The sequence below is a fragment of the Perognathus longimembris genome, chromosome 1, assembly GCF_023159225.1.
Source record: "Perognathus longimembris pacificus isolate PPM17 chromosome 1, ASM2315922v1, whole genome shotgun sequence".
In the NCBI taxonomy this organism is placed as follows: Eukaryota; Metazoa; Chordata; class Mammalia; order Rodentia; family Heteromyidae; genus Perognathus; species Perognathus longimembris.
In genome coordinates, this window is record NC_063161.1 from 161,820,671 (window position 1) to 161,847,253 (window position 26,583).

The 26,583-nt window shown below is 71.4% G+C and overlaps 1 protein-coding gene across 5 annotated transcripts in view; it reads right to left on the minus strand.

The window, feature by feature from the left end:
• Positions 1 to 1,888: 1,888 nt before the first annotated feature.
• Positions 1,889 to 26,583, minus strand: part of Kcnt1 (potassium sodium-activated channel subfamily T member 1) — a 43,090-nt gene continuing 18,395 nt past the window's right edge. The window contains exons 7-32 of one of the 5 annotated variants that reach the window (XM_048346165.1): positions 26,317 to 26,376; positions 26,040 to 26,114; positions 25,894 to 25,977; positions 25,503 to 25,597; positions 24,164 to 24,344; positions 22,870 to 23,034; positions 22,555 to 22,691; positions 21,663 to 21,726; positions 21,462 to 21,570; positions 19,889 to 19,997; positions 19,546 to 19,695; positions 17,603 to 17,841; positions 17,202 to 17,436; positions 16,081 to 16,186; positions 15,487 to 15,659; positions 14,352 to 14,423; positions 14,091 to 14,225; positions 13,284 to 13,395; positions 8,313 to 8,414; positions 8,100 to 8,183; positions 7,893 to 8,018; positions 7,731 to 7,751; positions 6,946 to 7,273; positions 4,138 to 4,200; positions 2,223 to 2,307; positions 1,889 to 2,140 (exon numbers count right to left, since the gene is read on the minus strand). In XM_048346165.1, coding sequence (XP_048202122.1) covers positions 2,020 to 2,140; positions 2,223 to 2,307; positions 4,138 to 4,200; positions 6,946 to 7,273; positions 7,731 to 7,751; positions 7,893 to 8,018; positions 8,100 to 8,183; positions 8,313 to 8,414; positions 13,284 to 13,395; positions 14,091 to 14,225; positions 14,352 to 14,423; positions 15,487 to 15,659; positions 16,081 to 16,186; positions 17,202 to 17,436; positions 17,603 to 17,841; positions 19,546 to 19,695; positions 19,889 to 19,997; positions 21,462 to 21,570; positions 21,663 to 21,726; positions 22,555 to 22,691; positions 22,870 to 23,034; positions 24,164 to 24,344; positions 25,503 to 25,597; positions 25,894 to 25,977; positions 26,040 to 26,114; positions 26,317 to 26,376 — 3,231 coding nt within the window. In that variant the 3' untranslated portion in view covers positions 1,889 to 2,019. The remainder of the gene's footprint in view (positions 2,141 to 2,222; positions 2,308 to 4,137; positions 4,201 to 6,945; positions 7,274 to 7,730; positions 7,752 to 7,892; positions 8,019 to 8,099; positions 8,184 to 8,312; positions 8,415 to 13,283; positions 13,396 to 14,090; positions 14,226 to 14,351; positions 14,424 to 15,486; positions 15,660 to 16,080; positions 16,187 to 17,201; positions 17,437 to 17,602; positions 17,842 to 19,545; positions 19,696 to 19,888; positions 19,998 to 21,461; positions 21,571 to 21,662; positions 21,727 to 22,554; positions 22,692 to 22,869; positions 23,035 to 24,163; positions 24,345 to 25,502; positions 25,598 to 25,893; positions 25,978 to 26,039; positions 26,115 to 26,316; positions 26,377 to 26,583) is intronic. The other 4 variants (XM_048346128.1, XM_048346138.1, XM_048346148.1 and 1 more) reach the window with 4 other exon arrangements.

A 26,583-nucleotide genomic window follows, 5' to 3' on the forward strand; every position in this document is an offset into this window, starting at 1 on the left:
GTGAGCACCGGCGGCGCAGGGCCCCTGGTCCGGGCCCGGCGGGTTCAGCCCCCTTTCCTGGCCCCAAGTGCGGCTCTTCTGCAGATGGCTCCGATGGGCCCGTTCTTCTCAGTGTCCCAGATGGAACCCCGGTGCCTCTCCTGGGCACCCCTCCATGCCCGGCAGCCTGGCAAACGGGCTGGGAGCTGGCGTACAGGCGAGAGGGAGGCCAGGGGCACCAGGCCTGCTGCCACCGCACAGAGGGAGCCGGCGGGCAAGGGCCTGCGTCACTGCCCGGCACTCGGCCTGGGCTCTGGGCCTTCCTGTCCTGCCCCTGGCTCGCTCTGCTCCTCCAGCACCTGCTCTGCCTGGACAGGTCCCAGCCTGGCTGGGGACAGGAGGCCAGGCCCCCCGCTCATGTCCTGTGGCTGGCAGGTGCTGAGGCGCCATCTTCCTCCCAAGCCACCAACCTGGCAGGGACACCTGCCAGGCTCCTCAGCGCGTCCACCTCTGCGCCGATGGGCACAGACGAGGAGCACGGAGCCACCCGAGGCAGGGGTCCCCAGCGGCTGGTTTGTGCTCACAGCGTGAACCTAGGGTCTCTGCGCTCCCCCCACACGGGCACGCAGGTGACGCCCAGGGGTGTCGGGGATGGCTGTGCCTTTAAGGGGGGGACAGCTGGCTTTAGCCCGTCCCGCCTCCTTCCACCTTCAACTGGAAGAGAAGCCCCCGCCCCTGGGGGCGAGCACGTGTGTGTCATCATGGCGCCTGAGACCCAGAAACCCTGTCCTTGGGGGGCTGTGGTCTCCGCCCATAGAGGAAGTGCCGTGACATCACCTGAGGGACAGCCTCATTAGCCAATCGCTAACATTCAGTAGTCCCTCCCCTTCCTGCCCGCCATTACCGTCATAAACCCCTCCCTGATTAAAGTTCTTTGAGTCTGGTGGAACATCCAGACCGGCTCCCTGAAATCTCTGTCCCGCGCCTGCTCCGGACACGTGAGGGGGGACGGGGAGGGGGGGAGGTCTCGGCATCTTTCCTCATCTCAGCGTAGTCCATATAGACACGCTCCGCCCTCCCGCAGGCGGGGGAAGTGGAGCTGAGAGTCTTTCACAATTTGGGATCTGGCATCTCCCTGGGTGAAGCGGGGGGACGGGGAATTTGAGCCCCACACAGGGGCAGCTTGCCAGGAGCCCCCGTCCCCTACCCGACCCCCCCCTGCAGTGCCCAGGGCCACACGGGTCTGCGGGGGCTGAGCTGCTGGGATGGAAGGCGGAGACCACAGCAGAGGCCCTCACTCTTAAGGCGGGGTGCCTCAGGGGTCCCCACAGGCACCTCCTGTCACGCATGGCTGTAGCATGTGTCATTTAATAGAAGGTTCTAGCTCTGACAGTGCAAACCACAGGCCGCCCCAAATCTGCCCTGAAGAGTCTGGAGCCCCCGAGGACGCGCGGTGGCGCGGGTTGTGCTTCTCAGGTGGGTGTTAGAAACGAGGCTCTGCCTTGAAGGAGTGGAGCAGTCCGTGGGCACCCTGCCTGCCCCGCGCCCCGCGCCCCAGGGCTGGAAAAGCCCAGCGTCACAGCGAACCGGCCGCCGCGGCCCCTCCCCGCGGGGCTCCCCGCGCCTCTCCCCACCTGGGGCCTGGGGGCCAAGCTTCTGTAGCCTGGGAAGTTGAGCGCCCCCGCCCCGGCCCCTCGCCCCACGGGGCCTGGCGTGGCCCGGCCGCGCAGACGCGGTGACCGGAGCGAAGCGTGGACAGGTGGCCGTGGCGCGGCAGGCCTGCGACCCAGGCTGCAGGCATGAGCACCTCGCCCCGGCGCAGGCGATGCCAGCCCGTCCTCCCCGCACACCCGCCTCGCCCCAGCGAGGCCGGTCACGCGTGGCGGTCCACCTGAGTGGCAGCGTGGGCCCGACGCGTGTGTAAAAAGAGGTTAAAAACCACGCGCTGCCGGCCTCGGTCTCGCTCCTGGCCCGTGGGGGTTCCGCAGCCCCACGCGCAGCCCCGCCCGGCCGCCTCCCGCGTGGGCTGCTCCGCGCGGCTCACAGCTGGGTCTCGTCGCGCGTCTCCGGGTTGCAGGACGACAGCTTGTGGCTGCAGCTGCTCTTGCGGCTCTGGGAGCTGCTGGCCACGTGGGCCAAGGGGTCTGAGCGGATGAGGTACCTGCGGAGGACACCGGGGCAGGGGTCGGGGGTGTGCACCCCGCCCCGAGGGTTGGGGTGTCCGGGGCCGGGCGTGGACTTACACAATGTCATTGGGCTCCAGCCTCGTGTCGGGCGGGGGGTTGATGAGGACGTAGGACAGCGTGTTCTGCTGGTCGTTCATCTCATCTGGAAAGGATGTGGTACGGTCACCGCGGGACGGAGGGCCACGCGTGGGGCCGCCCAGCCGTGGAGAGGGGCCCGGCTCGGGGCTCGGCTCGGGCGCCGCGTCACCAGTGCGAGCCCCGCACGCCCCTCCTCCCGTGCCAGGCGGCACACACCCGCGCACACTGCACGCCCGTCTACAGCTTCCCCTTCCCACGCCTGTACACACCGGCACCGCCTGCGTGCCCTGCTCGGACCCGTGCACAGCGCACCCCCCCTCTGTCCCCACCACGAGCCATCCCGCACCTGCACACGCCCAGAGACGCCCTTGCCACGCTGGACAGCCCGGGAGGGGCCATCGCCCCCCGCCCCAGGCTCAACCCTTCGCTTCCCACCCATCGCCCCGGGAACGGGGTCCTGCGCCCCCAGACACACCACTGCCCATCAGAGGTCAGGACCCGGCTCCTGGGAGGTGGACCGGCAGCTGGCAGCCGGTTCTCCCGCCCCCCGTCAAGTGCAGGGACGGCTGGCCACCATGCCGGCCTCAGTTTACCCATCAGGTGATGTCCACAGGGACCCAAAGGACAGACAGAAGGGCGGTGAGCCAGGACAGAGCATCCTCCGCCGGCTCCCTCCTCCCCCGGGAAGCCCGCGGGCCCAGCCTCCTGAGGCCGGGGTGGGGCGCGGCCTCTCCCCGGCAGAGCCGTGTGGGCCCGGGGCCTGGTGCGGAGGGGCAGGGCAGGTGCAGGCGCCGGGGCCCAGGGGGCGCCGGGAGCCCCGCGGGGACTGAAAGCCGCCTGGGTGCGGGCCCCGCCCCGCCCGTTTCCCGGGGCTGCTGGGAAGAGGCGGGGGTGCGGGCGGGGGTGCGGCAGCCCCGTGCCGGCCTCGCGCGCCCCCGGCGGCCTGGGTCTCCCGGGGCGGGCGGGCGGGCGGGGCCCCTGGGGATCCTCTCGGCACCCCAGGCCTCCGCCCGCCCCGCAGCCCGCCGCCTCCCGCGGGGCCTCCCGGCTCCCCCACCCAGCCTCGCCTTCCTCAGTGACCCCGCGGGCGTCCTCCGAGGAGCACGGGCTGAGGGCCGGGGCCGGGCCGCCCCCGCCGGGCCGAACACGGAGCGGCCCGGGCCGGACCCTGCCCGTGACCCCCTGGGGCCTGCGGGGGGGCTGCGGGAGCCGTCCCCGCCCGGGAGCGGCCGCCGGGGCCGCGGCGGGGTCTGGGAGCGGGCGCCCCTCGAGCGCCGAGGGGAAGCCGGGGCCTAGGCGCCGCCACGCGCCAGCCCCGTGCCATCCCTGCGCATGCGCCGCCCGCGCCAGCCACGTGCCATCCCTGCGCATGCGCCGCCACGCGCCAGCCGTGCCATCCCTGCGCATGCGCCGCCCGCGCCAGCCACGTGCCATCCCTGCGCATGCGCCCCACAGGAGCCCGCCTGCCTGCCCCGGGCCGCCCTCGAGCCCGCAGGCCGCCTGCACGAAGGGGCAGAACCGGGGCAGGCCCGAGGCCTCGGCGGGGCCGGGGCTGAGGTGGCTTCCTGGAGGAAATGGGGGGCCCGCCGCGCTCGGGCCCCGGGTGAGAAACGAAGCTGGGGTCAGCGTCGTCTCGGGGGTGCAGAGCAGCCACGCAGGGAGTGGGTGTCGCCGGCTCGGGCCGGGCTCCGCGCGGCTCCGGGCGCTCACGGGCCGGCCGGGGTCAGCCGGGGCCGCAGGGCCCCCGGCCCGGAGCGCGAGGGCGGCGGGGACGCGGTGCGGCCCGAGGCCCCGCCCGGCGGGGAGCCGGCCCTCTCCCGCCTCCGGTCATCGCCCGGCCCAGCGAAGGGCCGGCCGGTCCCGTGCGGCCGGGGGCGTCCACGAGCAGAATTACCTTGCAAATATCCCAGGTTTACCCGATTCATGACATCACTGGCTGTTAAATTTGCTACGTCCTCTACGGAACACACGGGGGGCACAGACAGAGAGAGAGAGAGACGGGTCAGCGAGCCGCGGGGCGCCCCGCCCAGCCCGGCGGCCCCGCAGGAAGGAGCCGCGCAGAGCCAGCCCAGGTAGCGGGGAGCAGCGGGCAGTGGGCGCCTGGGCCACAGCGGTCCTGAGCTGCCCGAGACCAGCCGGGGGGGGGGGGCACCTGGGCTGGGGTGCTCGGGCCTCCTGTGCCCAGGCGCTGGGGTGGCACATCCAGAGGGAGGGAAGGAGGGAGGGGGGGGCTTGTGTCCTCCCATCCGCTGGGGCGATCATGGCCAAAGTCACATGCGTATCATCCCAAGACAAGGCGCAGAGCGAGAGGGAGAGCGAGGAATCCGCGGCGCAGCAGACACCGCTGGCCACGGCCAGCCGGGAAGGGGGGACGGGGAGGGGAACGTTCTGGGTTGGCCGTTGGCCAGTCTCCTGAAGGACGCCCACCCTGGCAGCTGGGAGGGCAGGATGGGGTCCCTGGCCTTCTCCATGAGAACACAGCCTCCTCGCCCCACCTCACAGGACAGGTGGAGTCAGCCTGTGTATCCTGAACAGAGGCCCTGGCCTTCCACCCACCAGCTCGACGGCCAGCCCAGCCCTTGTGGCTGGCGGGGTGGGGGGAGCCATTTCCCCAGCCCCTCCCTGGGCCAGGCGCGCGTCATCACGCTCCCCACTCGCCAGGCCCTGTGGCCGCCCCAACCGGGCCCTGCAATGGAAGACAGGCTGCGTGGAAAAGGGTGGACGGACAGTGGGCCTGGAGGGCCCTGGCCTAGCTGACCCCGCGTGGCCAAGCTGCAGGCATCTGCCTTGACCATGGCCTGTGGTGGCCAGTCCCTAACCATGGCCCGTGGTGGCCAGTCCCTAACCATGGCCCGTGGTGGCCAATCCCTAACCATGGCCTGTGATGGCCAATCTCTAACCATGGCCCGTGGTGGCCAATCCCTAACCATGGCCTGTGATGGCCAATCTCTAACCATGGCCCGTGGTGGCCAATCCCTAACCATGGCCTGTGATGGCCAGTCCCTAACCATGGCCCGTGGTGGCCAATCTCTAACCATGGCCCGTGATGGCCAATCTCTAACCATGGCCCGTGGTGGCCAATCCTTAGCTGTCCTTAACCATGGCCCTTGCCGTGGTCCATGGTGTCCAGTCCCTGGCTGTCCCTTGCTGTGGTGCATAGTGTCCAGTCCCTGGCTGTCCCTCACCGTGGCCCGTGGTGCCCAGTCCCTGGCTGTCCCTCACCGTGGCCCGTGGTGCCCAGTCCCTGGCTGTCCCTCACCGTGGCCCGTGGTGGGCAGTCCCTGGCTGTCCCTCACCGTGGCCCGTGGTGCCCAGTCCCTGGCCGTCCCTCACCGTGGCCGGTGGTGTCCAGTCCCTGGCCGTCCCTCACCGTGGCCCATGGTGTCCAGTCCCTGGCTGTCCCTCACCGTGGCCCGTGGTGGGCAGTCCCTGGCTGTCCCTCACCGTGGCCCGTGGTGCCCAGTCCCTGGCTGTCCCTCACCGTGGCCCGTGGTGGGCAGTCCCTGGCTGTCCCTCACCGTGGCCCGTAGTGGGCAGTCCCTGGCTGTCCCTCACCGTGGCCCGTGGTGGGCAGTCCCTGGCTGTCCCTCACCGTCGCCCGTGGTGTCCAGTCCCTGGCTGTCCCTCACCGTGGCCCGTGGTGTCCAGTCCCTGGCTGTCCCTCACCGTCGCCCGTGGTGGGCAGTCCCTGGCTGTCCCTCACCGTGGCCCGTGTTGGGCAGTCCCTGGCTGTCCCTCACCGTGGCCCGTGGTGGGCAGTCCCTGGCTGTCCCTCACCGTCGCCCGTGGTGGGCAGTCCCTGGCTGTCCCTCACCGTGGCCCGTGGTGGGCAGTCCCTGGCTGTCCCTCACCGTGGCCCGTGGTGGGCAGTCCCTGGCTGTCCCTCACCGTGGCCCGTGGTGGGCAGTCCCTGGCTGTCCCTCACCGTGGCCCGTGGTGCCCAGTCCCTGGCTGTCCCTCACCGTGGCCCGTGGTGGGCAGTCCCTGGCTGTCCCTCACCGTGGCCGGTGGTGTCCAGTCCCTGGCTGTCCCTCACCGTGGCCCGTGGTGGGCAGTCCCTGGCTGTCCCTCACCGTGGCCCGTGGTGGGCAGTCCCTGGCTGTCCCTCACCGTGGCCCGTGGTGGGCAGTCCCTGGCTGTCCCTCACCGTGGCCCGTGGTGCCCAGTCCCTGGCTGTCCCTTACCGTGGCCCGTGGTGGGCAGTCCTTGGCTGTCCCTCACCGTGGCCGGTGGTGTCCAGTCCCTGGCTGTCCCTCACCGTGGCCCGTGGTGTCCAGTCCCTGGCTGTCCCTCACCGTGGCCCGTGGTGTCCAGTCCCTGGCTGTCCCTCACCGTCGCCCGTGGTGGGCAGTCCCTGGCTGTCCCTCACCGTGGCCCGTGGTGGGCAGTCCCTGGCTGTCCCTCACCGTCGCCCGTGGTGGGCAGTCCCTGGCTGTCCCTCACCGTGGCCCGTGGTGGGCAGTCCCTGGCTGTCCCTCACCGTGGCCCGTGGTGGGCAGTCCCTGGCTGTCCCTCACCGTGGCCCGTGGTGCCCAGTCCCTGGCTGTCCCTCACCGTGGCCCGTGGTGGGCAGTCCCTGGCTGTCCCTCACCGTGGCCGGTGGTGTCCAGTCCCTGGCTGTCCCTCACCGTGGCCGGTGGTGTCCAGTCCCTGGCTGTCCCTCACCGTGGCCCGTGGTGTCCAGTCCCTGGCTGTCCCTTACCGTAGCCCGTGGTGGGCAGTCCCAGGTGCTTCATGCGGTTCTTCACCAGCTCCGAGAGCTCCTGGCGCTCCGAGCGCCGGCAGAGGCTGAGCCGCTGCTGGTTGGTCCACTGGGCGGCCGGCGCCTTCCCCGCCTGCCTGCCGCCCTTGCCGCTCAGCTTCCGGGCCCACTGCAGGCTCTTGCGCCGCAGCAGCGGGTGCTCGGCCGGGTCGGCACTGCCCGCCTGGCGGCCATGCACACTGCCGCCCCCCGAGCTGGTCCGCACGCCCCAGGGGCCCCTGGTGTCCCGCGTGTCCTCGCAGTCCTCCATGGTCACTGAGATCTGGGACTGGGCGGGGGGGGGGCTGCGTGGGCTGGGGCCCAGGTGGGAGGGGGGCGCGGGGGCCTGCACCCCCTAGCCCCACACTGCGCCGCGCCCAAGGGCACACCCTCGCCTCTGTGGGTCTGGCTGGGCCTCGGGGCCCAGCGTATCCCGGCCTTGTCCCAGGATGGTGGCCGCCTCTGTGCCTCAGTTTCCCAGCCTGTGGATGGGCCACAGTGCATCTCTCGTTACATCCACCCGGGTCAGGGAGAACAGGGAGCGTGGCCGGCTGAGCGCGGCTCAGTGGGGTGCTAGGGGAAATGTGGGGACCCCGCCAGGCAGCACTTGGAGGGGCTGGGGGTCGTGGGGCGTCCCCACACCCTCGGGCCACTCCCTGCCGCTTCTGGGGGGAGCGGCTAGCAGGAGCCGGGCGGGGCGCTGGGGCGGGGGGTGGGGGGGACCGTGCTTTCCCGCGGGGGCTCACCTGGGCTCTCAGGTCGTGGGGCTGCAAAGGAAACGGGGGCCGAGTGGGACTGGTGCGGGCGCTCCCTGCCGCCCTCCAGTGTGGGGCGGGCAGGCTGGGGGCCCGGGCTTGCCCGCCCCGCCCCTCCCCCCGAGGCGGTGCCCTCCCTCCGGCCGCTCACACCTCGGAGGAGAAGAGGTGGCACTGGGTCCTGTAGATGCCAATGGGGATCTCGGCGCTGGAGGAGCAGAGCTTCTGGAAGAGGCGGCCGTAGGTGCGGATCCACAGGTCATCCTCGCTGATCTTCATCTGGAACGCGTGGGGAGGGCGGGCTGAGCGGAGGGGGCTGCGGATGGGCCCCCCCCCCCCCCGCGCCCAGCCAGCACTTACGGCACAGAGGTAGCCCGAGCCCGGGGTGGTGTCGAGGCCCAGCAGCAGCCTGGTGATGGTGATCATGTAGTCCTTCACGAAGGACTGGGGGGCAAGGCCGGGGTGAGGCGCGTGGGCCCCCGGGCCCCACGACGGCCACCAGGCGCCACCCGGCCAGCGTGGGGGCCCCGGAGGCGCCCGGGCCCTGCCCGCCCGCTCCCCAGCTCCACTGACCTGGTAGAGCAGCGTGTCCAGCATGCTGATGCTGAACACGCGGCCGGCGGCGAAGGGCAGGCGGAACATGAAGGCCAGGTTGGACCCGTTCTCTCGCTCACGCTGCAAGACACCAGTGCCCGGAGGCTGTGGCCGGGGCCCTCCACGCATGCACACACTCCCACGCTCGTGCTGGTGCACCAGCTGCCCGGCACGCCTGCACACCCGGGGGCGTCTCCCACACACACCGGGGACCGGAGGAGCGGGTCGGGACGAGGGGAAGAGAGACGTGGGAGCCAGCACGGCTCCGGGGTGACGCGCACACCGCCCCGCGGCCCCAGGAGGGCCTTTCCTTCCTGCTTTGCCAGTCAGAAGCCGCGGCTGGGCGGGAACCCAGGGCCGGCGCCAGGCTAGGAACCGGGAAGCCCCCATTCAGCAAGCGCTGCCCTCAGCCCGGGGCTGCACCTTCCCTAGGCCTGTGTTGTCATGGACACCGTGGGACGTGAGGGGCATTGTGGGATGGGATGGATATTATGGGATGGGCACTGTGGGATGGGATGGATATTATGGGATGAGATGGTTATTATGGGACGGGATGGGCACTGTGGGATGGGATGGATATTTTGGGATGGGTACCGTGGGATGGGATGGATATTATGGGATGGGCACCGTGAGATGGGATGGATATTATGGGATGGGATGGGCACTGTGGGATGGGATGGATATTATGGGATGGGATAGACACTGTGGGATGGATATTATGGGATGGGATGGACTCTGTGGGATGGGATGGATATTATGGGATGGACTCTGTGGGATGGGATGGATATGATGGGATGGACTCTGGGATGGGATGGATATTATGGGATGGGATGGATATTATGGGATGGGATGGGCACCGTGGGATGGGATGGACACTGTGGGATGGGATGGACTCTGTGGGATGGGATGGATATTATGGGATGGGATGGACTCTGTGGGATGGGATGGATATTATGGGATGGGATGGACACTGTGGGGTGGATGGACACTGTGGGGCTGTGCACACTACATCTCGTCATGTTCTTCCTGCCTGAGCTCTGGATTCAGAGCTGCAGTGATCTGATATATCTTGTCCCCTAAGGTTCTGGAAGGTGGAAGCCTGGATGTGCTACAGAGCTGAACTCCAAGGCCAGTGAGGCCCTGCTCACTCAGGAAGCTCTGGGAGCTGTCTTTCCTGCTTTTCCCACCACGCAGGGTGCCCACATTCCTGGGCTAGTGACCTCTTCCTCCTTGTGCAAAGCCAGCAGCACAGCTGCTTGCCACGTCTGACCCCCCTGCCTGTCTCTCGTGAGGCCCCTCTGGTGGGCAGTGCAGAACGGTGGTTCTCCCTCGCCTCACGACCTGTGGCGTATCCCCTCTGCAGTTCCTTCTAGCCTGAAGGGCAAGGATTTGCAGCTTGGGATTCAAACATGGATATCTTCCAGGCCACCCTTCCTTGGCCCATACCCCACAGAGCTCAGGCGAGGGCAGTATTTGTGGACGAGGCCATAGATGCCGGTCCTCAGGCCACACTTCCCACAGCAACCTGGCCTGTTCAGGTGCACAAGGAAGCAACAGCACCCCACCGAGGCTGGTGGCTCCGGAGCGGTCAAGAGCCACTCTGTGCCCTCTGGTGCCTGTTGAGCCTTCGTAAAGTGTGCTGCTGACTGGGCCGGCCGCTTCCCTCCAGAAGGCGACTAAGGAAGGGGAAAGCAGCGGCAGCAGCAAGCGGTGCTTTTCCTGTTCCATGGACCGACGCGTCTGTGTGAGCCGCAGGTGTGGACTGTCCCAAGGGCGAGTCCCATTGATGGCAACGCGGCCTGTGCACACAGGACCTGCACCGGTGCCCGATGGGAAACTCCTGTGGTGATGGCTGTGATGCTTCCTTCCTTCAGAACAGTGCTAGGCAGGAAACCAGAAGCCAGAGGAGTCCACGAGTGGAGGAAGAGAGGAAGGGCTGGCCTGCGAGTTCCTCTCCAGAACTCCTCCTGCACTTGGCACAAAGGCCACAGCTTTTCTCCTGTGAGGACTCTTCAGAGTGTGGCCTGGAGGGGTGCAGGGCTTTAGCCACGGGGGGGAGAGGGGGCTCAAACTTACAGGTGAGGCGAGAACATGGAACATGGGCCACCAGCCAGGGGGGCAGGAAGGACCAGGCGGGGTGGCCCAGGAGGTTGAGGAAGGGGTGGCCATGCGGACCCCAGACCACATCAGCAGGCTGGTGGGTAGGGCTAGCAGGCGGGGCAGGGATGGCTGGCTCCCTGGCATGTAAAGAATGCAAGTGTGCTGTGTTGCAATTATTTTCTTATCAGGACATTTATCTCTGTGCCAGAAGTAGCTTTCAATGTCTACTGTTCAGCCTGAGGACTTGCAGATAGTGAAGCGTAAGTGGACCTGCGCCCAATCCCCACCCACGGTGCCCTAGGAGCCCACCGTCAGGCCTCCCGGGTCTGGTGGGTGGGGAGAGGCTGCCCCAGGGACTGGGGCAACTGCTCTGCTTTTACTTCCTTCTCCACACTTGTCAGGGTAGACTCCACGTGGAATACGCTGGCAGGGTGGACGCCACGCGGAATACGCATTATAATGTACGTTTCTGGTAAAATCCAGCCGCCCCCGTTCACTTCTTTCTAACGGGGTTTCATGCCGCCATGTCCTCTGAAGCCACAGGAAGGCTGGTGTGCTGGCACCTCTGCAGCCTGGCACCCACGGGGGGGGGGGTCTGATTCCAGACTCATCCTGTCTGGGAGTGGGGGCCGTCAGCAGCCTGGCACCCACGGGGGGGGGGTTCTGATTCCAGACTCATCCTGTCTGGGAGTGGGGGCCGTCAGCAGCCTGCCTTGCTTTCTCTCTGAGTCTCCACCAGGGCAAGAACATCTGTCCACGTGGCCCAGACACGGTTGGAGGGCTGCTTCCTGAGGCCACACGGGTGGCCCCTTGCCTTCTCTAGCCTGCCCTGTCACTCCTCTGTCACAGAGCCGCACACAGTGGCCAGGATGGCACACTGCCCCGAGGCTGGCTGGCTTCCTCTGCTTCTGCGCCTCAGGCCCGAGGCTCAGCCGAGGCCCCTCCCACCTCCATCCGGGCTCAGCGCAGGCCCCTCCCACCGCCATCCGCCTCAGGCCCGTGGCTCAGCCGAGGGCCCTCCCACCGCCATCAGGGCCCTGCGCCTCAGGCCCGTGGCTCAGTGTAGGCCCCTCCCACCGCCCTCGGGGCTCAGCGCAGGCCCCTCCCACCGCCCTCGGGGCCCAGCGCAGGCCCCTCCCACAGCCCTCCGGGCCCAGCGCAGGCCCCACCCACCGCCCTCGGGGCCCAGCGCAGGCCCCTCCCACCGCCCTCCGGGCCCAGCACAGGCCCCTCCCCCCGCCCTCCGGGCCCAGCGCAGGCCCCTCCCCCCGCCCTCCGGGCCCAGCGCAGGCCCCTCCCCCCCCCTCCGGGCCCAGTGCAGGCCCCTCCCCCCCGCCCTCCGGGCCCAGGCAGGCCCCTCCCACCGCCCTCCGGCAGGCCCCTCCCACCGCCCTCCGGGCTCCGGCAGGCCCCTCCCACCACCCTCCGGGCTCAGCGCAGGCCCCACCCACCGCCCTCCGGGCTCAGCACAGGCCCCACCCACCGCCCTCCGGGCTCAGCGCAGGCCCCTCCCACCGCCCTCCGGGCTCCGGCAGGCCCCTCCCACCGCCCTCCGGGCCCAGGCAGGCCCCTCCCACCGCCCTCCGGGCCCAGCGCAGGCCCCTCCCACCGCCCTCCGGGCCCAGCGCAGGCCCCTCCCACCGCCCTCCGGGCTCAGGCAGGCAAGGCTTCATCTGCGCGCAGCCCGGGGCCCGCGCTGGCCCCAGCTCACAGACTTCTCTGGGCCGCTGCACGGACTCCCAGCCTCCCTCCTACGCCGATGTCCGCCCTGGCGGATGAGCTTGTGGCGCTCAAGAACAGTGCGCAGGTCGGGGCCGAGCCGGGTGCGCCGCGCCTCCCTCAGCTGCCAGCTCCGCCACCCCCGGCCCCGCCGGCCCCACCAGAACCCAGTCCCGAGCCTGCACGGGCCCTGCTGCTCGGCAGCCTGACGGGGCGCTGGGGGGGCCACGGTGGGCACGGGCCGAGGGGCGGCGGCGCCCAGCCTCACCCTCCAGGGGCCCTCAGGAGAAAGCGGCAGGCGGGGCCAGCCCTGCGGCCTGCGCTCCCGTGACCCAGGCAGCTTCCTCTCGCGGGACTGTGTCACACGGGGGGCCACGGGCCAGCCCCAGCAGGAGGCCAGCTCGCCAGCGAGCCCCCCGGGACGCCTCGGCCTCTCCACCCCAGGCCCAGGAAGGTTGGGCTCCGGCTACAGCTCTAAGGGGCGGTCCGGAGAGGCTGCCTCTCCTCCCGCCCTGGGGCCGCGTGGCTGTTAGCCACTCCCACCCACTTCCGGTCCGGAACCGGAAAGGGTGGCTCTGACCAGCCCCGCCTCCCGCCGCAGACCGCGTGCAGGCCAAGATGGCGAGGGCGGGAACCCGGGGGCGGTCCTGTGGGGTGTGACGGTAGCCCCGGGGCGAGGTCCCATGATGCCACTCTCGGATGGACAGCTCCTATCAGCCTATCGCCGTGCCTAGGGAGCCACTCCAAATCCCTCCCCTTCCTGCCGCCATTACTGCTACAAATGTGGCTGTTTTTCACTGAATAAACCGGATTTTCCGCCTGACGATCCCCGGTGCGCCTGGGATTCTGAGTCCGTTACGTAAACGTAAGGGGGGCGGGGGGGGGCGTTATTCGCAGCTAACACGCGCCCCCGCTCTTCACGCTAGGGCACGCCCCGGCATTTCTCCCGGGACAAGTCGCGCAAGGGCCCAGGGCCCCGCCCAGGAGAACGGGCCCGAGGGCGTCTCCGGCCCTCAAGACCAGGCCTCACCCGGGGGCCCGACTGGGGGCTCCCCCGGCCGCCGGTCCTGCCCTCCCCCCGCTCTTCCAGGCTCTGCGGCGAGGCCCTGGCCTCCACGCGGGGCAGCTCACCTTCTCCAGTTTGGAAAGGGCCAGAGAGTAGCTGTCCTTGGCGCGGAACTGCATGAACCTCATGTTGGAAGGGTGAGTGAGCTCGGTGGTGATGCTGAGGCTGGGGAAGAGCCTGGGGAGAGCGGGAGGCCGGGGTGGGGCGGCGGCCGGGGCGGGGCCTCCCAGGGGCCTGGGGCGGCGGCCGGGGCGGGGCCTCCGAGGGGCCTGGGGCGGCGGCCGGGGCGGGGCCTCCCAGGGGCCTGGGGCGGCGGCCGGGGCGGGGCCTCCGAGGGGCCTGGGGCGGCGGCCTGGCCGTGAGCCGTGGGGGGGGGGCGTGGCGCGGGCCGGGGCGGGGCCTCCGAGGGGCCTGGGGCGGCGGCCGGGGCGGGGCCTCCGAGGGGCCTGGGGCGGCGGCCTGGCCGTGAGCCGTGGGGGGGGCGTGGCGCGGGCCGGGGCGGGGCCTCCCAGGGGCCTGGGGCGGCGGCCGGGGCGGGGCCTCCGAGGGGCCTGGGGCGGCGGCCTGGCCGTGAGCCGTGGGGGGGGGCGTGGCGCGGGACGGGGCGGGGCCTCCGAGGGGCCTGGGGCGGCGGCCGGGACGGGGCCTCCCAGGGGCCTGGGGCGGCGGCCGGGGCGGGGCCTCCGAGGGGCCTGGGGCGGCGGCCTGGCCGTGAGCCGTGGGGGGGGCGTGGCGCGGGCCGGGGCGGGGCCTCCGAGGGGCCTGGGGCGGAGGCCGGGGCGGGGCCTCCGAGCGGCCTGGGGCGGCGGCCTGGCCATGAGCCGTGAGCCGTAGGGGGGGGCGTGGTGCGGGCCGGGGCGCCGGGCGCTCACCGGAACATGGTCTGCACGTTGACGATGGTCTTGGCGTCGGCCATGTAGTCCTCCTCGGCGCTCATGGTGCTCTCCTTGTCCACCACCACCAGGTTGTCCGCGTAGATGATGCCGCACTGCAGCAGGCTGTCCAGGCTGCGGGGGGGACGCGCGAGGCTGCGGGACCCCGCCGCCCGCCCCGGCCCTTCCCCTCCCCTGCGGGCGCGGCGGTGCTCCCCGGAGGAGCCCTGGCCCCGGCGGCCCCGGAGCCCAGCATCTCACTTGTCCACGGATCCTTCCATGTAGTAGACCATGGGGAAGCAGCAGATGGCCTCCAGGAAGTGGTGGTCCGGCCTGCAGGGACGGGGGTCTGAGGAGTCACCTGCTCCGTGGCCCACCCTGTCCAAACCCTGGGTGGGAGATGGGACTGGGCAGAGGAGGGGGAGGGGGGCCCAGGACCCTGGGGCCGGACCTCTAGGGCTGAGGAGCTGGGGTCTGTTCTATCCAAGGGAAGGCGTGCCCTTGGGCAGGCCTTGAGGAGGCCGGAAAGCCTGGCGGGAGGCGCTCCCGTGCGCTGCCTGGGGCTCAGAGCCGCAAGGACGGGAGGCAAATGGGGCAGGGGTCGCTAGAGGAGGGAGGGCGAGGCGGACACAGGAAGAGCTGGCAAGAGCCAGCGCTGGAGGTGCCCAGCCTCGGAGGGCAAGGCAGGTGGTCTGGAGGGAAAGTGAGGGCGGAGGGCCGGGCGGGCGGGCAGTGCCAGTGGGCAGGACGGCCCGGCGGGCAGCGTGAGGGTGGGCAGCGTGAGGGTGGGCAGTGTGAGGGTGGGCAGTGTTGGGGTGGACGGGCAGTGGGCAGGCCAGCCTGGTGGGCAGCGTGGGGGCGGACAGCGTGAGGGAGGACGGGCAGTGGGCAGGCCGGCCTGGTGGACAGCGTGAGGGAGGACGGGCAGTGGGCAGGCCGGCCTGGTGGACAGCATGAGGGAGGACGGGCAGTGGGCAGGCCGGCCTGGTGGACAGCATGAGGGAGGACGGGCAGTGGGCAGGCCGGCCTGGTGGACAGCATGAGGGAGGACGGGCAGTGGGCAGGCCGGCCTGGTGGACAGCGTGAGGGAGGACGGGCAGTGGGCAGGCCGGCCTGGTAGACAGCATGAGGGAGGACGGGCAGTGGGCAGGCCGGCCTGGTGGACAGCATGAGGGAGGACGGGCAGTGGGCAGGCCGGCCTGGTGGACAGTGTGAGGGGGGACGGGCAGTGGGCAGGCCGGCCTGGTGGACAGCGTGAGGGTGGACGGGCAGTGGGCAGGCCGGCCTGGTGGGCAGTGTGGGGGAGGAGGGGCCGGCCTGGTGGGCAGTGTGGGGGCTGGCAGTGTGGGGGAGGACGGGCGGGCCCGGCGCGCAGCGTGGGGGGGGACGCCCTCACTTGTTGTCCAGCAGCAGCACGATGGGGTTGAGCTCCTTGCGCGAGCGGTAGTAGGCCCTCAGCGGCACGATGAAGTTGTACAGCCCGTTGCCGGCCGTCTCCGCCGAGACGATGATGAGCTTGTTCTTGAACCCGTAGGCCTTGGCGTCCTCGTAGCTGTTGTGTTTGCAGCCCTGTGGGGGTGCGGGGCTGTGCTCGCGCAAAAGGACACCGGGGCAGCGCCGAGCCTCGAGTTCAAGCCTCAGGCCTCAGGCCCAGGGGAAAAAACACACACACAAAAACAACAACCATCTAGAGGAAACAAGGCTCTGAGCTGACGGGGAGGGGGGGGGTGGAGCGGGCGGCGAGGGGGGGAGAGGGTGCGGGGCGGAGCGGGGCTGTGGGGAGGGGAGAGGGCGGCGGGGCTGCAGGGGCGAAGGGGTGGAGCAGGCCTGCGGGGGAGAGGGTGGCGGGGCAGAGCGGGGCTGCGGGGGCAGAGGGCAGCGGGGTTCAGGGGCGACGGGGCAGTGATGTGGAGCCCCGGGGAGCTAGAGGAGGGGGTGGCCCCGGCCCGGCGTCTGGGTCAGAGCGTGGGGGGGGGGGCACCGGCCTTACCTTGTCCAGCCTCAGGCAGCAGAAAGGGGCCTTGACCGGCAGGAGGTGGCACAGGGTAGGGGAGCTGCCGATGTACGGAGAGTTGGGGGGGTAGCCCTTCACGTACCTGGGTGGAGATGGGGGGTCTCGGCACGTGGCCCCGCAGGGACTGCACAACCAGGCCGGGGAGTGTGGACTCGGCCCCCACCAAGGGGGCGGGGGGGCAGAGGGGGTCCTTCAGCGCTGGTTCCCAGTCAAGGCATGCGTAGGGTGGGGGGAGGAGCCACCCTTGGCTGGGAGGCCCCAGGACGCCCGCAGTCAGCTCGGGCTGAGAAGGAGGCCTGGCCCTGGGGCCCACGCGCTCCCCAGGGAGCCTGCCCACAATGCGTTGACACTGCACACGTTTGCACGCGCACACGCACATGCACACAGGTGTGGACACCGCCTGAGTCCTTGCCTAACGCCCCCAGGGCCTCAGGGAGGGCGGACGCCATGCCGGGCGTCCTCCCCTGGGCTTCCCCCGGGGCCGGGCCGCCGCCCCCTCCCCATCCCAGTGGCGCTCAGCGCGGGCCACACCGCGGCCGGCCAGGGCAGCCAGAACCCGGCCCTCCGGCTCTGCCCCCGGACCCTGGGGGACGTCCACCAGCCGCCCCTCCGCGCCAGGGCAGCCCCCGCAGGCGTCTGGGCTCCGGGTCTGGGCTGGCACGGGCCCGCGGCCTCCAGTCCCGGGCGGGGGGCAGGGGGTGTCCCGGGACCACCTGCCGAGGGTCCCCCGGGGCCCCCACCCCCAGCCCGCTGGGTCACCTCCCGGCCCCACGGGGGGGTGGAGAGATGGAGGGCCCCGCGGGCCGCGGGCGGTGGGCTGGGACAGGCGAGGACCGGCCCCCATGCCTGTCCTGCTCCCGTAAGCGGCTGTCGTGAGCCCCATGGGCGCCAACCTCGAGGCCAAGGCCGCGTTCAGGGAGCCGGGGGGGGGGTGGGCGGCTCTGACGTCTGCATGCGTTGTAGGGGAGGCGCCCAGCTCCGACCTTGCATGTCAGGGACCCTCAGCAGACCCCACTTGCCAAGCCGGTACTTCCTGGAGACTGGGCGCCCCCCGCCAGGGCTCCCCCCGCCCAGGCTCCCCGGCCGCCCGCACTCACTCCACCGCGGAGAGCCCCTCGTCCTCGGAGGGCGCCGCCTCGTCCTCCGACTGGTCACTCAGCAGGTCGCAGGGCAGCAGGGCCGAGCTGTCCGCCAGCTCCAGCACGGGGGCGATGCTGGGGCGCCGGCTGCCGGAGCCGTTCTCCGTGGGCAGCGCGAGCTTCCCGCCGCCCCCGCCGCCGCCCCCCTGCGCCGGCCGGCACTCGGCGTTCTGCAGGTCCATGGCCACCGTCCCTGGAGAGAGCAGTCGCCCCTGGCTGCCCGCCCCTCCGCGCCCACCGCCCGGGGCCCGCAGCGCTGACCGCCGGCGCTGTGCCACGCCTCGGTTCCCCCACCGTGGGGAGCCACGAGTAGACCCCGGGGTGCCCGCCCGCCCGCCCGCCCGGCCCGCCCGTCTCACCCATGGAGGCGATGATGCTGTGCACCGGCAGGCGGGACGCGCCCTCGTAGAGCGCCTGCCCCGCCAGGCCCCGCCGCTTCTGCTGCTCCTCCTGCTTGAAGATGAAGGCCGAGTTCTCCTCCTTGGTGATGTTGATGTAGAAGCAGGTGTCGGAGGTGGCCAGGGTGTGCCGCGGCCCGGGGTTCAGCAGGATGCTCTTGTTCTCCTCCCGCTTCAGCCCGATGAGGCACACGCCGTACCTGCAGACGCGGCCACGGTGAGTCCCCGGCCCACCCCGCGCCTCCCACCCTCCCCACTTCCTGCCACCCACCCCCACTCCAGTCACCCGCAGCGAGTCCACGGCCCGCCCCGCTTCCTGTCACCCGCAGCGAGTCCCCGGCCCACCCCGCGCCTCCCACCCTCCCCACTTCCTGCCACCCACCCCCACTCCAGTCACCCGCGGCGAGTCCACGGCCCGCCCCGCTTCCTGTCACCCGCAGCGAGTCCACGGCCTGCCCCGCGCCTCCCACCCTCCCCACTTCCTGCCACCCACCCCCACTCCAGTCACCCGCAGCGAGTCCACGGCCTGCCCCGTGCCTCCCACCCTCCCCACTTCCTGTCACCCACCCCCACTCCAGTCACCCGCGGCGAGTCCACGGCCCACCCCGCTTCCTGTCACCCGCAGCGAGTCCACGGCCTGCCCCGCGCCTCCCACCCTCCCCACTTCCTGTCACCCACCCCCACTCCAGTCACCCGCGGCGAGTCCGTGGCCCGTCCCCCTTCCGGTCACCCGCAGCGAGTCCGTGGCCCGTCCCCCTTCTGGTCACCCGCAGCGAGTCCGTGGCCCATCCCCCTTCTGGTCACCCGCAGCGAGTCCACGGCTTGCCCCGCACCTGCCACCCACCCCCACTCCAGTCACCCGCAGCGAGTCCGCGGCCTGCCCCACTTCCTGTCACCCGCAGCAAGTCCACAGCCTGCCCCGCTTCCCGTCACCCGCGGTGAGTCCACGGCCCGCCCCGCGCCTCCCACCCTCCCCACTTCCTGTCACCCACCCCCACTCCAGTCACCCGCAGCGAGTCCACGGCCTGCCCCACTTCTGTCACCCGCGGTGAGTCCACGGCCCACCCCGCTTCCCGTCACCCGCGGTGAGTCCACGGCCCGCCCCGCGCCTCCCACCCTCCCCACTTCCTGTCACCCACCCCCACTCCAGTCACCCGCAGCGAGTCCATGGCCCACCCCGCTTCCTGTCACCCACAGCGAGTCCGCGGCCCGCCCCGGTGCCCGCCCCACTCCCGGTCACCCGCAGCGAGTCCGCGGCCCGCCCCGGTGCCCGCCCCACTCCCGGTCACCCGCAGCGAGTCCGCGGCCCGCCCCGGTGCCCGCCCCACTCCCGGTCACCCGCAGCGAGTCCGCGGCCCGCCCCGGTGCCCGCCCCACTCCCGGTCACCCGCAGCGAGTCCGCGGCCCGCCCCGGTGCCCGCCCCACTCCCGGTCACCCGCAGCGAGTCCGGTGCCCGCCCCACTCCCGGTCACCCGCAGTGAGTCCGGTGCCCACCCCACTCCCAGTCACCCGCAGTGAGTCCGCGGCCCGCCCCGGTGCCCGCCCCACTCCCGGTCACCCGCAGCGAGTCCGCGGCCCGCCCGGTGCCCGCCCCACTCCCGGTCACCCGCAGTGAGTCCGCGGCCCGCCCGGTGCCCGCCCCACTCCCGGTCACCCGCAGCGAGTCCGCAGCCCGGTGCCCCGCCCCGCTCCCGGTCAGCCACAGCTCAGGACGCCCTCCTGGGCTCCGTCTCTCCCCCTGGCCTCACGGGAGCGGCTCCCCCTCCTGGGCCAGGGACCCCTCCGCGGCGGGTCTCGAGGCACCGGTGGCCCTGCCTCCGCCCGGCCTTCCTGGTCCCCTGCGCAGCTCGCCCCGCCGGGCCGGGGAGGGCGGCAGGTGCGGGCGCCGCGGCCCGGGACCTACTTCTTGTGGGCGTGGAAGGCCGCGTAGGTGAAGCTCTTGCCCTCGTACTCCCGGAAGAACTTGCTGTCGCCCATGCGGATGTGGTAGACCTCGTTGCCCGAGCAGCGCCCATACATGCGCTGCCACTGCTCCGGTGACTCCTGGCCTTCCCTGCCGGCGGGAGAAGCGGCGGGCGGTCACCCTCGGCCAGCGCTGCCCGCACGCGAGCCCCGCGACCCCCCAGGGCCTCTGCCCGCCGCGTGGACGCCCGCCCCCGGGCCGGCGAGCCCTGTCCCGCGCGCGCCCTGCCTTGTCTCCCTGGGCTGGCTGGGGCGTGGCGGTCGGTCCGGCCCAGGGCACTCACTGGCCACGGGACGTGTGCACCAGCAAGGTGATCAGGGTGGACGTGGCCGGGCAGATGCAGTTCAGGGCCAGCATGGCGTACTTGCATTCCTCCTCGCACACCACGTGGTCTGCAGAGACACAGAGTCGGGGCCCCCACAGGGCCCCACAAACCACGTGACCTGAGGGGACTCAGACTCGGGGCCCCCACGGAACCCCACAAACCACATGACCTGAGGAGACTCAGACTTGGGGCCCCACGGAACCCCACAAACCACGTGGCCTGAGGGGACTCAGACTCGGGGCCCCCACGGAACCCCACAAACCATGTGACCCGAGGGGACTCAGAGTCAGGCCTCCACGGAGCCCCACAAACCACGTGGCCTGAGGGGACTCAGAGTCAGGCCTCCACGGAGCCCCACAAACCACGTGGCCGGAGGGGACTCAGACTCGGGAACCCCACAAACCATATGACCTGAGGGGACTCAGACTCAGGAACCCCACAAACCATGTGACCTGAGGGGACTCAAAGTCAGGCCCCCACAGAGCCCTACAAACCACGTGACCTGAGGGGACTCAGAGCCAGGCCCCCACGGGGCCCCACAAACCACGTGACCTGAGGGGACATCAAGTCAGGGCCCCCATGGGGCCCTTCTCCACCTTCCCCTGCAGCACGGCCCCTTCCCAGCACCCCAGGGCCTCCCTGTGCGGCCGACTCCCGCTCAGCCCCTCCGCATGGTGCCCCCTGCTCGGCCCCCCCACCCGCTCGGCCCCCCCCGCTCGCCCCCCCCCTCAGCCCCCTGGGCGCCCGGCCTGCACAGCGTTGATGAAGCCCTGTCTTCCGCCTCAGCTGCGGGCTTCGGGGGGCCCTGCGAGGATCCCGGACCGCTGCCGGAGGCGACCCGTGCACTGGACTCCAGGTGCCTCAGGCCCCATTTAGCCCAACAGCCCCCCTCAGGCGCTCTGGAGGTTCCTGTCCCTAGAGGTGTTCCCCAGAGGGTGCTCCTGCTCCCCCCCACCAGCCTGCACTCACCCTGGTGTCGGGGGTGGACTCGTCCCCTGCTAAGCCCGGACCCACGCGGGCCCCTGTGCTGGACGGAGGGCCTGCTGTCCCAAGTGGGCCTGCCCATGCCCCACGACCCCCCCAGCCCACACCCCTGTGCCCCACCACCCCCCAGCCTGCACCCGTGCCCCACCACCCCTCAGCCCGCACACCTGTGCCCCACGACCCCCCAGCCCGCACCCCTGTGCCCCACGACCCCTCAGCCCGAACCCCTGTGCCCCACGACCCCCCAGCCCGCACCCCTGTGCCCCACAACCCCCCCAGCCCACACCCCTGTGCCCCACGACCCCCCAGCCCGCACCCCTGTGCCCCATGACCCCCAGCCCGCACCCCTGTGCCCCACGACCCCTCAGCCCGCACCCCTGTGCCCCACGACCCCCAACCCGCAACCCTGTGCCCCACCCCCAGCCCGCAACCCTATGCCCCACGACCCCCAGCCCGCACCCCTGTGCCCCACGACCCCCCCAGCCCGCACCCCTGTGCCCCACAGCCCCCAGCCCGCACCCCTGTGCCCCACGACCCCCAGACACACCGGCGAACTTGACGTGGAACTTGTTCTCGGGCTTGAGGATCTGCACGTAGAGGGGGCAGTTGGGGGCGAAGTCCTTCACGGCCCAGGCGCGCAGGATCGTCTGGTGGTCCTGGGGGAGGTGCGGTCAGGGTTGCGCCCCCCTCCCCCCCCCCCCCGTCGAGGGGCGGCGTCCGCCGCCGGCAGGGCCCCGCCCACACTCACCGCGGCTGTGCGGTCCACTTCGTTCCTGCTGCTGAGGATGAAGCAGGCCTCGCCGTTGTCCATCCTGCGAAGCACCAGCTGCTGAGCGCGGGGGGGGGGGGGGGGGGGGAGGGGGAGAGGGGGCCGGGCCGTGCGGAGGGAGGGCCCCGCTCCAGCCTGGCCGGGCCCAGGTGGCCCCGCCGCCCCTCAGGCGGTGCCCGGGCGGTGGGCGGAGGGCCTGGCTCTGCTGGGTTTTTCCACGCTGGGCTTGGGCCGCCTCCCTGGCCGTGCCGGCCTCTGGAGCCCACCCCCTGCGCCCCCCGCCCGCGGGGCAGAGAGCGCAGCCACGCCCAGCTCCCCCCCCCCCCCCGCCTGGGCTCCCGGGAGCCCCGCAGCCCCCCTCACACCCCGGGCTGGCGCCCCCCCGCCCCAGCCTGCCAGCCCGAGCTGCCCACGGCAGGTGTCAGTGTGGGCGGAGCGCAGGAGACAGTGCGGCCATCTGGGCCCAGCCTGGGGCTCCGGGCGACGGCCTGTCCTGCCCGCCCTTGGCCCCGCACGACCCGGGCCGCTGGGCAAAGGGACTGCAAGCTCCTGGAGCCAAAGGGGGGCGGGGAGGGGCTTTGGTGGAGAGTCCCAGCGAGAGCACTAGCACATTCTGGAAAGTTCCACGGAGCTGCTGTCACCCGCCGCCGCTCTGTCACCTTGTCTTTGGAGATCCACCCGCACGCTCGTGACTCCCCCCGTAGACTCTGCAGCCAGCGCTTCCACCCCTGCTCTATTCTGAGCTTCTTCAAACTTGACAGCAAACGTTCCCAGACTCGGGGCGGGGAGGGGACGCCGTGGGGGAGGCCCGGCCGGCCCCCGATCCCCCCTGCTGGCCCGGCCTGCCCCTCGGCCCCCCGGCTGGACTCACTTGGCGCGCATGAGGTCCTGGTCCTTGAGGGCGGAGCCCTGGAGGTAGATGACGCGCTGCGACCACAGGGGGATCTGGAGGACCCTGCGCACCTGCACGTCCATCTCCGTGGGGCACAGGATGACCACGTAGTAGTCCTGCCGGACGGGGTGGGGGTCAGAGCCCCCCGGAACCTGCCTGGTTTCCTTGCGCCATCACGCCCGGGCCTCGGCTGCCATGCCCGGCCTGGGGACTGCCACCCTACGCTCCTGCGCTTGGGGGGTCTGCCCGGCCCTGGAGGGGGGCGGGGGGGGCGGGGAGCCGAGGCGGCCTCACCTGGAGCCGGGGGTGGGCGTAGAACTCGTTCAGGAAGTCCATGAGGAGGTCGATCTTGAGCGAGCTCACGCACAGGACCACGTGCCTCTCCGTCTGTGCCCGGTGTCGGCTGTAGTTGCCCCCCGACTTTTGCCGCTCCATCCAGAGGTACACGAGCTCCTCGAACTGCAGACAGAGGGTGAGCACAGGGGGGCCGGGCCAGGGGCCCTGGGGCGCAGTGACGGGAGGCGCCTGTCCGTGTGGACACCGCGGGCTCTGAGACCCCAGGGGGCACTGGGCAGCCTGCGGCAGGGGGGGGGGGGTGTGCAGGAGCCGGGGCGGGGGCCGAGCAGACGCTCGAGGCCGGCGCGGGACGACGGAGCGGGACCAGGACCGGGGTGTGTGCGGGCGCCGCACGAGGGGCCCCAGCCAGCGTGTTGGACGGGACGGGTCTCGCCCGCCTCCGAAGCCGAGCTTGTGAGGGAGCAGCCCTGCCACACGGGGTGCCCCCCGCCCTCGGAACACGACGCCCGCCACAGGGGGTGCCCCCCGCCCTCGGAACGCGACGCCCGCCACACGGGGTGCTGGGGTGGCTTGCTCTGTGCCCTGACACTCACGCTAAAGCCTCAGCACTCGGCCCTGAGTCAGAACAAGTGCTTGACAGACAGGCGCTGTCACCCCAACCCTAAGGCTTCATCTCAGGCCTGACGCCCCACTACCACCCACGCACACTCACATCCCATGGGCCTGTAGGCCTCATACTATCAATGCACCCAAAGAATCCCCCACCCACACTGCAGCCACAGGCCCCACCCTGGCGCTGCGCAGGACACCTGCTCTGCAGCCCTCTCCACCGCTGTGCGCGCTCAGGAGGAGGGGAAGCAGGGACACTGCAGCTCTGCCAAGGATGCCAGGAGGGGAGGGCATGGCGCACGGCGTGGACACGCGGGCCCGGGCCAGCTCACACGGCGTGGACACGCGGGCCAGCTCCACGGAGAGGCCACGCCCACGGCATGCACACGCGGGCCAGCTCAGCAGCACACTGCGGAGCTCTGGAAGGGGAGAGGGAGGGGCTCCCGCTGGGTCTGGAGATGGAGATGCGGGGCGGAGCTTGGTCAGCAGTGGTCCTCCGGGGTCCCGGACAGTGGCTGCCACGCTCCGCGGTGGTCAGGAAGCTGGCTCTGCCCCTGCGCGTCCTGGAGGAGCCTCTAGGAGACCCTCTGCCCCTGGGGTCCGCCACCCTCCCCTGCACTCCCTTGGGAGCCGTGAGCACGCCTCGCCTCCCAGAAGTGGCCACCCCCATGCCAGCCCTCACCTGCAGCGGGAGCACCACTAGGGCCACGCAGATCATGATGACCACCAGGAGCTGGGACGGCCATATCTTGGGGGTCACGTCCCCGTAGCCCACGGTGGAGAAGGTGACGATGCAAAAGTAGAAGGACGTCAGCAGGTTCAGGTTCCCACCCGCACGCTCCAGGTGCTGAATGCCGCAGGTCCTGCAAGTCCAGGGTGGGGCTTCCCATGGGCAAGGCTGCCTGGTGGGGGGGGCCTGCACTGTGGAGGGCGGGGCTGTGTGGTGGGGTGTGGGGCTTCCTGGAGAGGGGTGGGAGCTGTATGATAGAGGGTGGGGCTGCACGGTGGAGGGTGTGGCTTCAGGGATGTGGAGGGCGGGGCTGCAGGTGGAGGGTGTGGCTTCAGGGTGGTGGGTGGGGCTGCACGTGGAGGGTGTGGCTTCAAGGATGTGGAGGGCGGGGTTGCACGGTGGAGGGTGTGGCTTCAGGGTGGTGGTGGGTGGGGCTGCACGTGGAGGGTGGGGCTTCAGGGTGGTGGTGGGTGGGGCTGCACGTGGAGGGTGTGGCTTCAGGGATGTGGAGGGCGGGGCTGCATGTGGAGGGTGTGGCTTCAGGGATGTGGAGGGTGGGGCTGCTTGGTGGAGAATTGGGGCTTTGAGAAGGCATGGGCTGAGGCAGATGCTCTCCCCATGGTGGACTCTTTCCCAACACGGGGCCTGGGTCTGGGTTAGAGTCGGGCGGTGACTCAGCGGCTCAGGTTCCAGGAGTGGGATCTGCCCATCGCCCCCCCCCCACCCTGCAGCTGCTCCCCCCCAGACCCTATGAGCCAGGCCACCCCTGAGCCGGGCCAGCCGGACCTTGGACTCTGTTCACATCCTCTGAACTCTTCCCATCGCCTAGAACCACGGGAGTGGGGTGCAGAGCAGCCCTGCCCCGTGTGGATTCGGGGGGGTGGGTAATGTCCCCACCCTCATAGCAGCGAGCCTCTCCTGCGAGGAGCCCTTTCCTCCACCCCGGCCAACACAGCATAGGACATACCTCCTCCCCAGGCCCGAGACTGGAGACCCTGCCGGACTGGGCTGGGGGTCGCTCCCTGGTCCCTCGATGCCTGCACAGCAGGTGCCCAGCCCCCCACCCCACCCCAGGGCCCAGGGACAGGGGCCGCGTGGGCTGGGGGAGCGAGCTGGGCCCAGATGCACTGAGTCACGGGGCGCTTTGGCCCCGGCAGCCTCCTGACACGGCCAGCACGCACCCGGGTGGGGGGCCCTGGCGCCTCCCCCCTCCCCCGCTGGGCCTCGCCCGGGAGGGGCTGTCGTCCCCCACCGTGGCCCCGACGCCGTGGCCCGCCTCCGGAACGCTCACCCCGTGAAGACGAGGCACAGCAGGGTGCAGAAGAGGATGAGGACCTGGTTGAACATGGCTGACTGGGTCCGCAGGATGGCGCGGTGGAAGTCGTTCTGTGGGGGACACGGCCGTCGGCGGTCGGGCCGTGGGCTCTGCCGCGGGGAGAGCGAGCCGCCCGGCCCCGCCCCGTGCCAGGGAAGGGGGGGAGGGTGGGCCTCCTTAAACACCCAGCAAGGCTCTGACTGGACCGTGGGGCGGCCCGGCCCGGGGCCCGGGTTCTTGCGGCTCTGGTTCTGTGGTCTCAGCCGTCGTGCCTGGCCCCTCCCCCCCCAGCCCCTTCTCTCCCGGGTCAGGAAAGGCTTCCTGGAGCGGAGTTCAAGGCCGGGCCGCCCCGCGGGCCCCGGCTTACGATCATGTTCTCCAGCGCGTGCTTGGCCAGCCAGCAGTTGAGGAACACGGGGATGAACAGGTTCCGCAGCGGCGGCCAGAAGACCTGTGGGGGGGACAGGTCAGGGCCTGGCCGGGCGGGGCGCCCCCGGGGCGGGCCTCACCCACCGTGATGATGAAGGGCAGCGTGTTGATCATCTCCAGGACGAAGGACACCCGGAAGATCTGCTCCCAGATGTTGCCCTGAGGGCGACAGGGGGAGGATCAGAGCCGGGGTGGGGAGGACGTGGGGGGGGTGAGAGGATGGGGGAGGCAGGGGGAGAACGCGGGGGGGGGGGGGAGGAGTGGGGAGGACTCGGTAGAGCTGGGGCTGCAGGGCAGGCGGGGCGGGCGATGGCGAGGGGGTGGGGCTGGGCGGGGGGAGGGCGGCTCCCGCGGGACTCGCCTTGTAGCTGAGGTAACTGAGGAGCATCGTCTCCAGGAAGCTTATGGTGGCCACGATCACCTGCGTGGGGACGGCAGAGGCCTGGCGCGGACGCGGCGGGGGACGGGGCCTGCCCGCGCGGACTCCGTGCTCGGGACGGGACCCGGGCTCCTGCCTGCGGGGGCCTCGGCCAGCAAGGCCTGCCGCTGTCCCCGGGGGCCCCGGAGGAGCCGTGCCGGGTGCTGGGGGGGCCCCGGGGGCGGTGGGGCGGGGTGGGGGTTTGAGCCC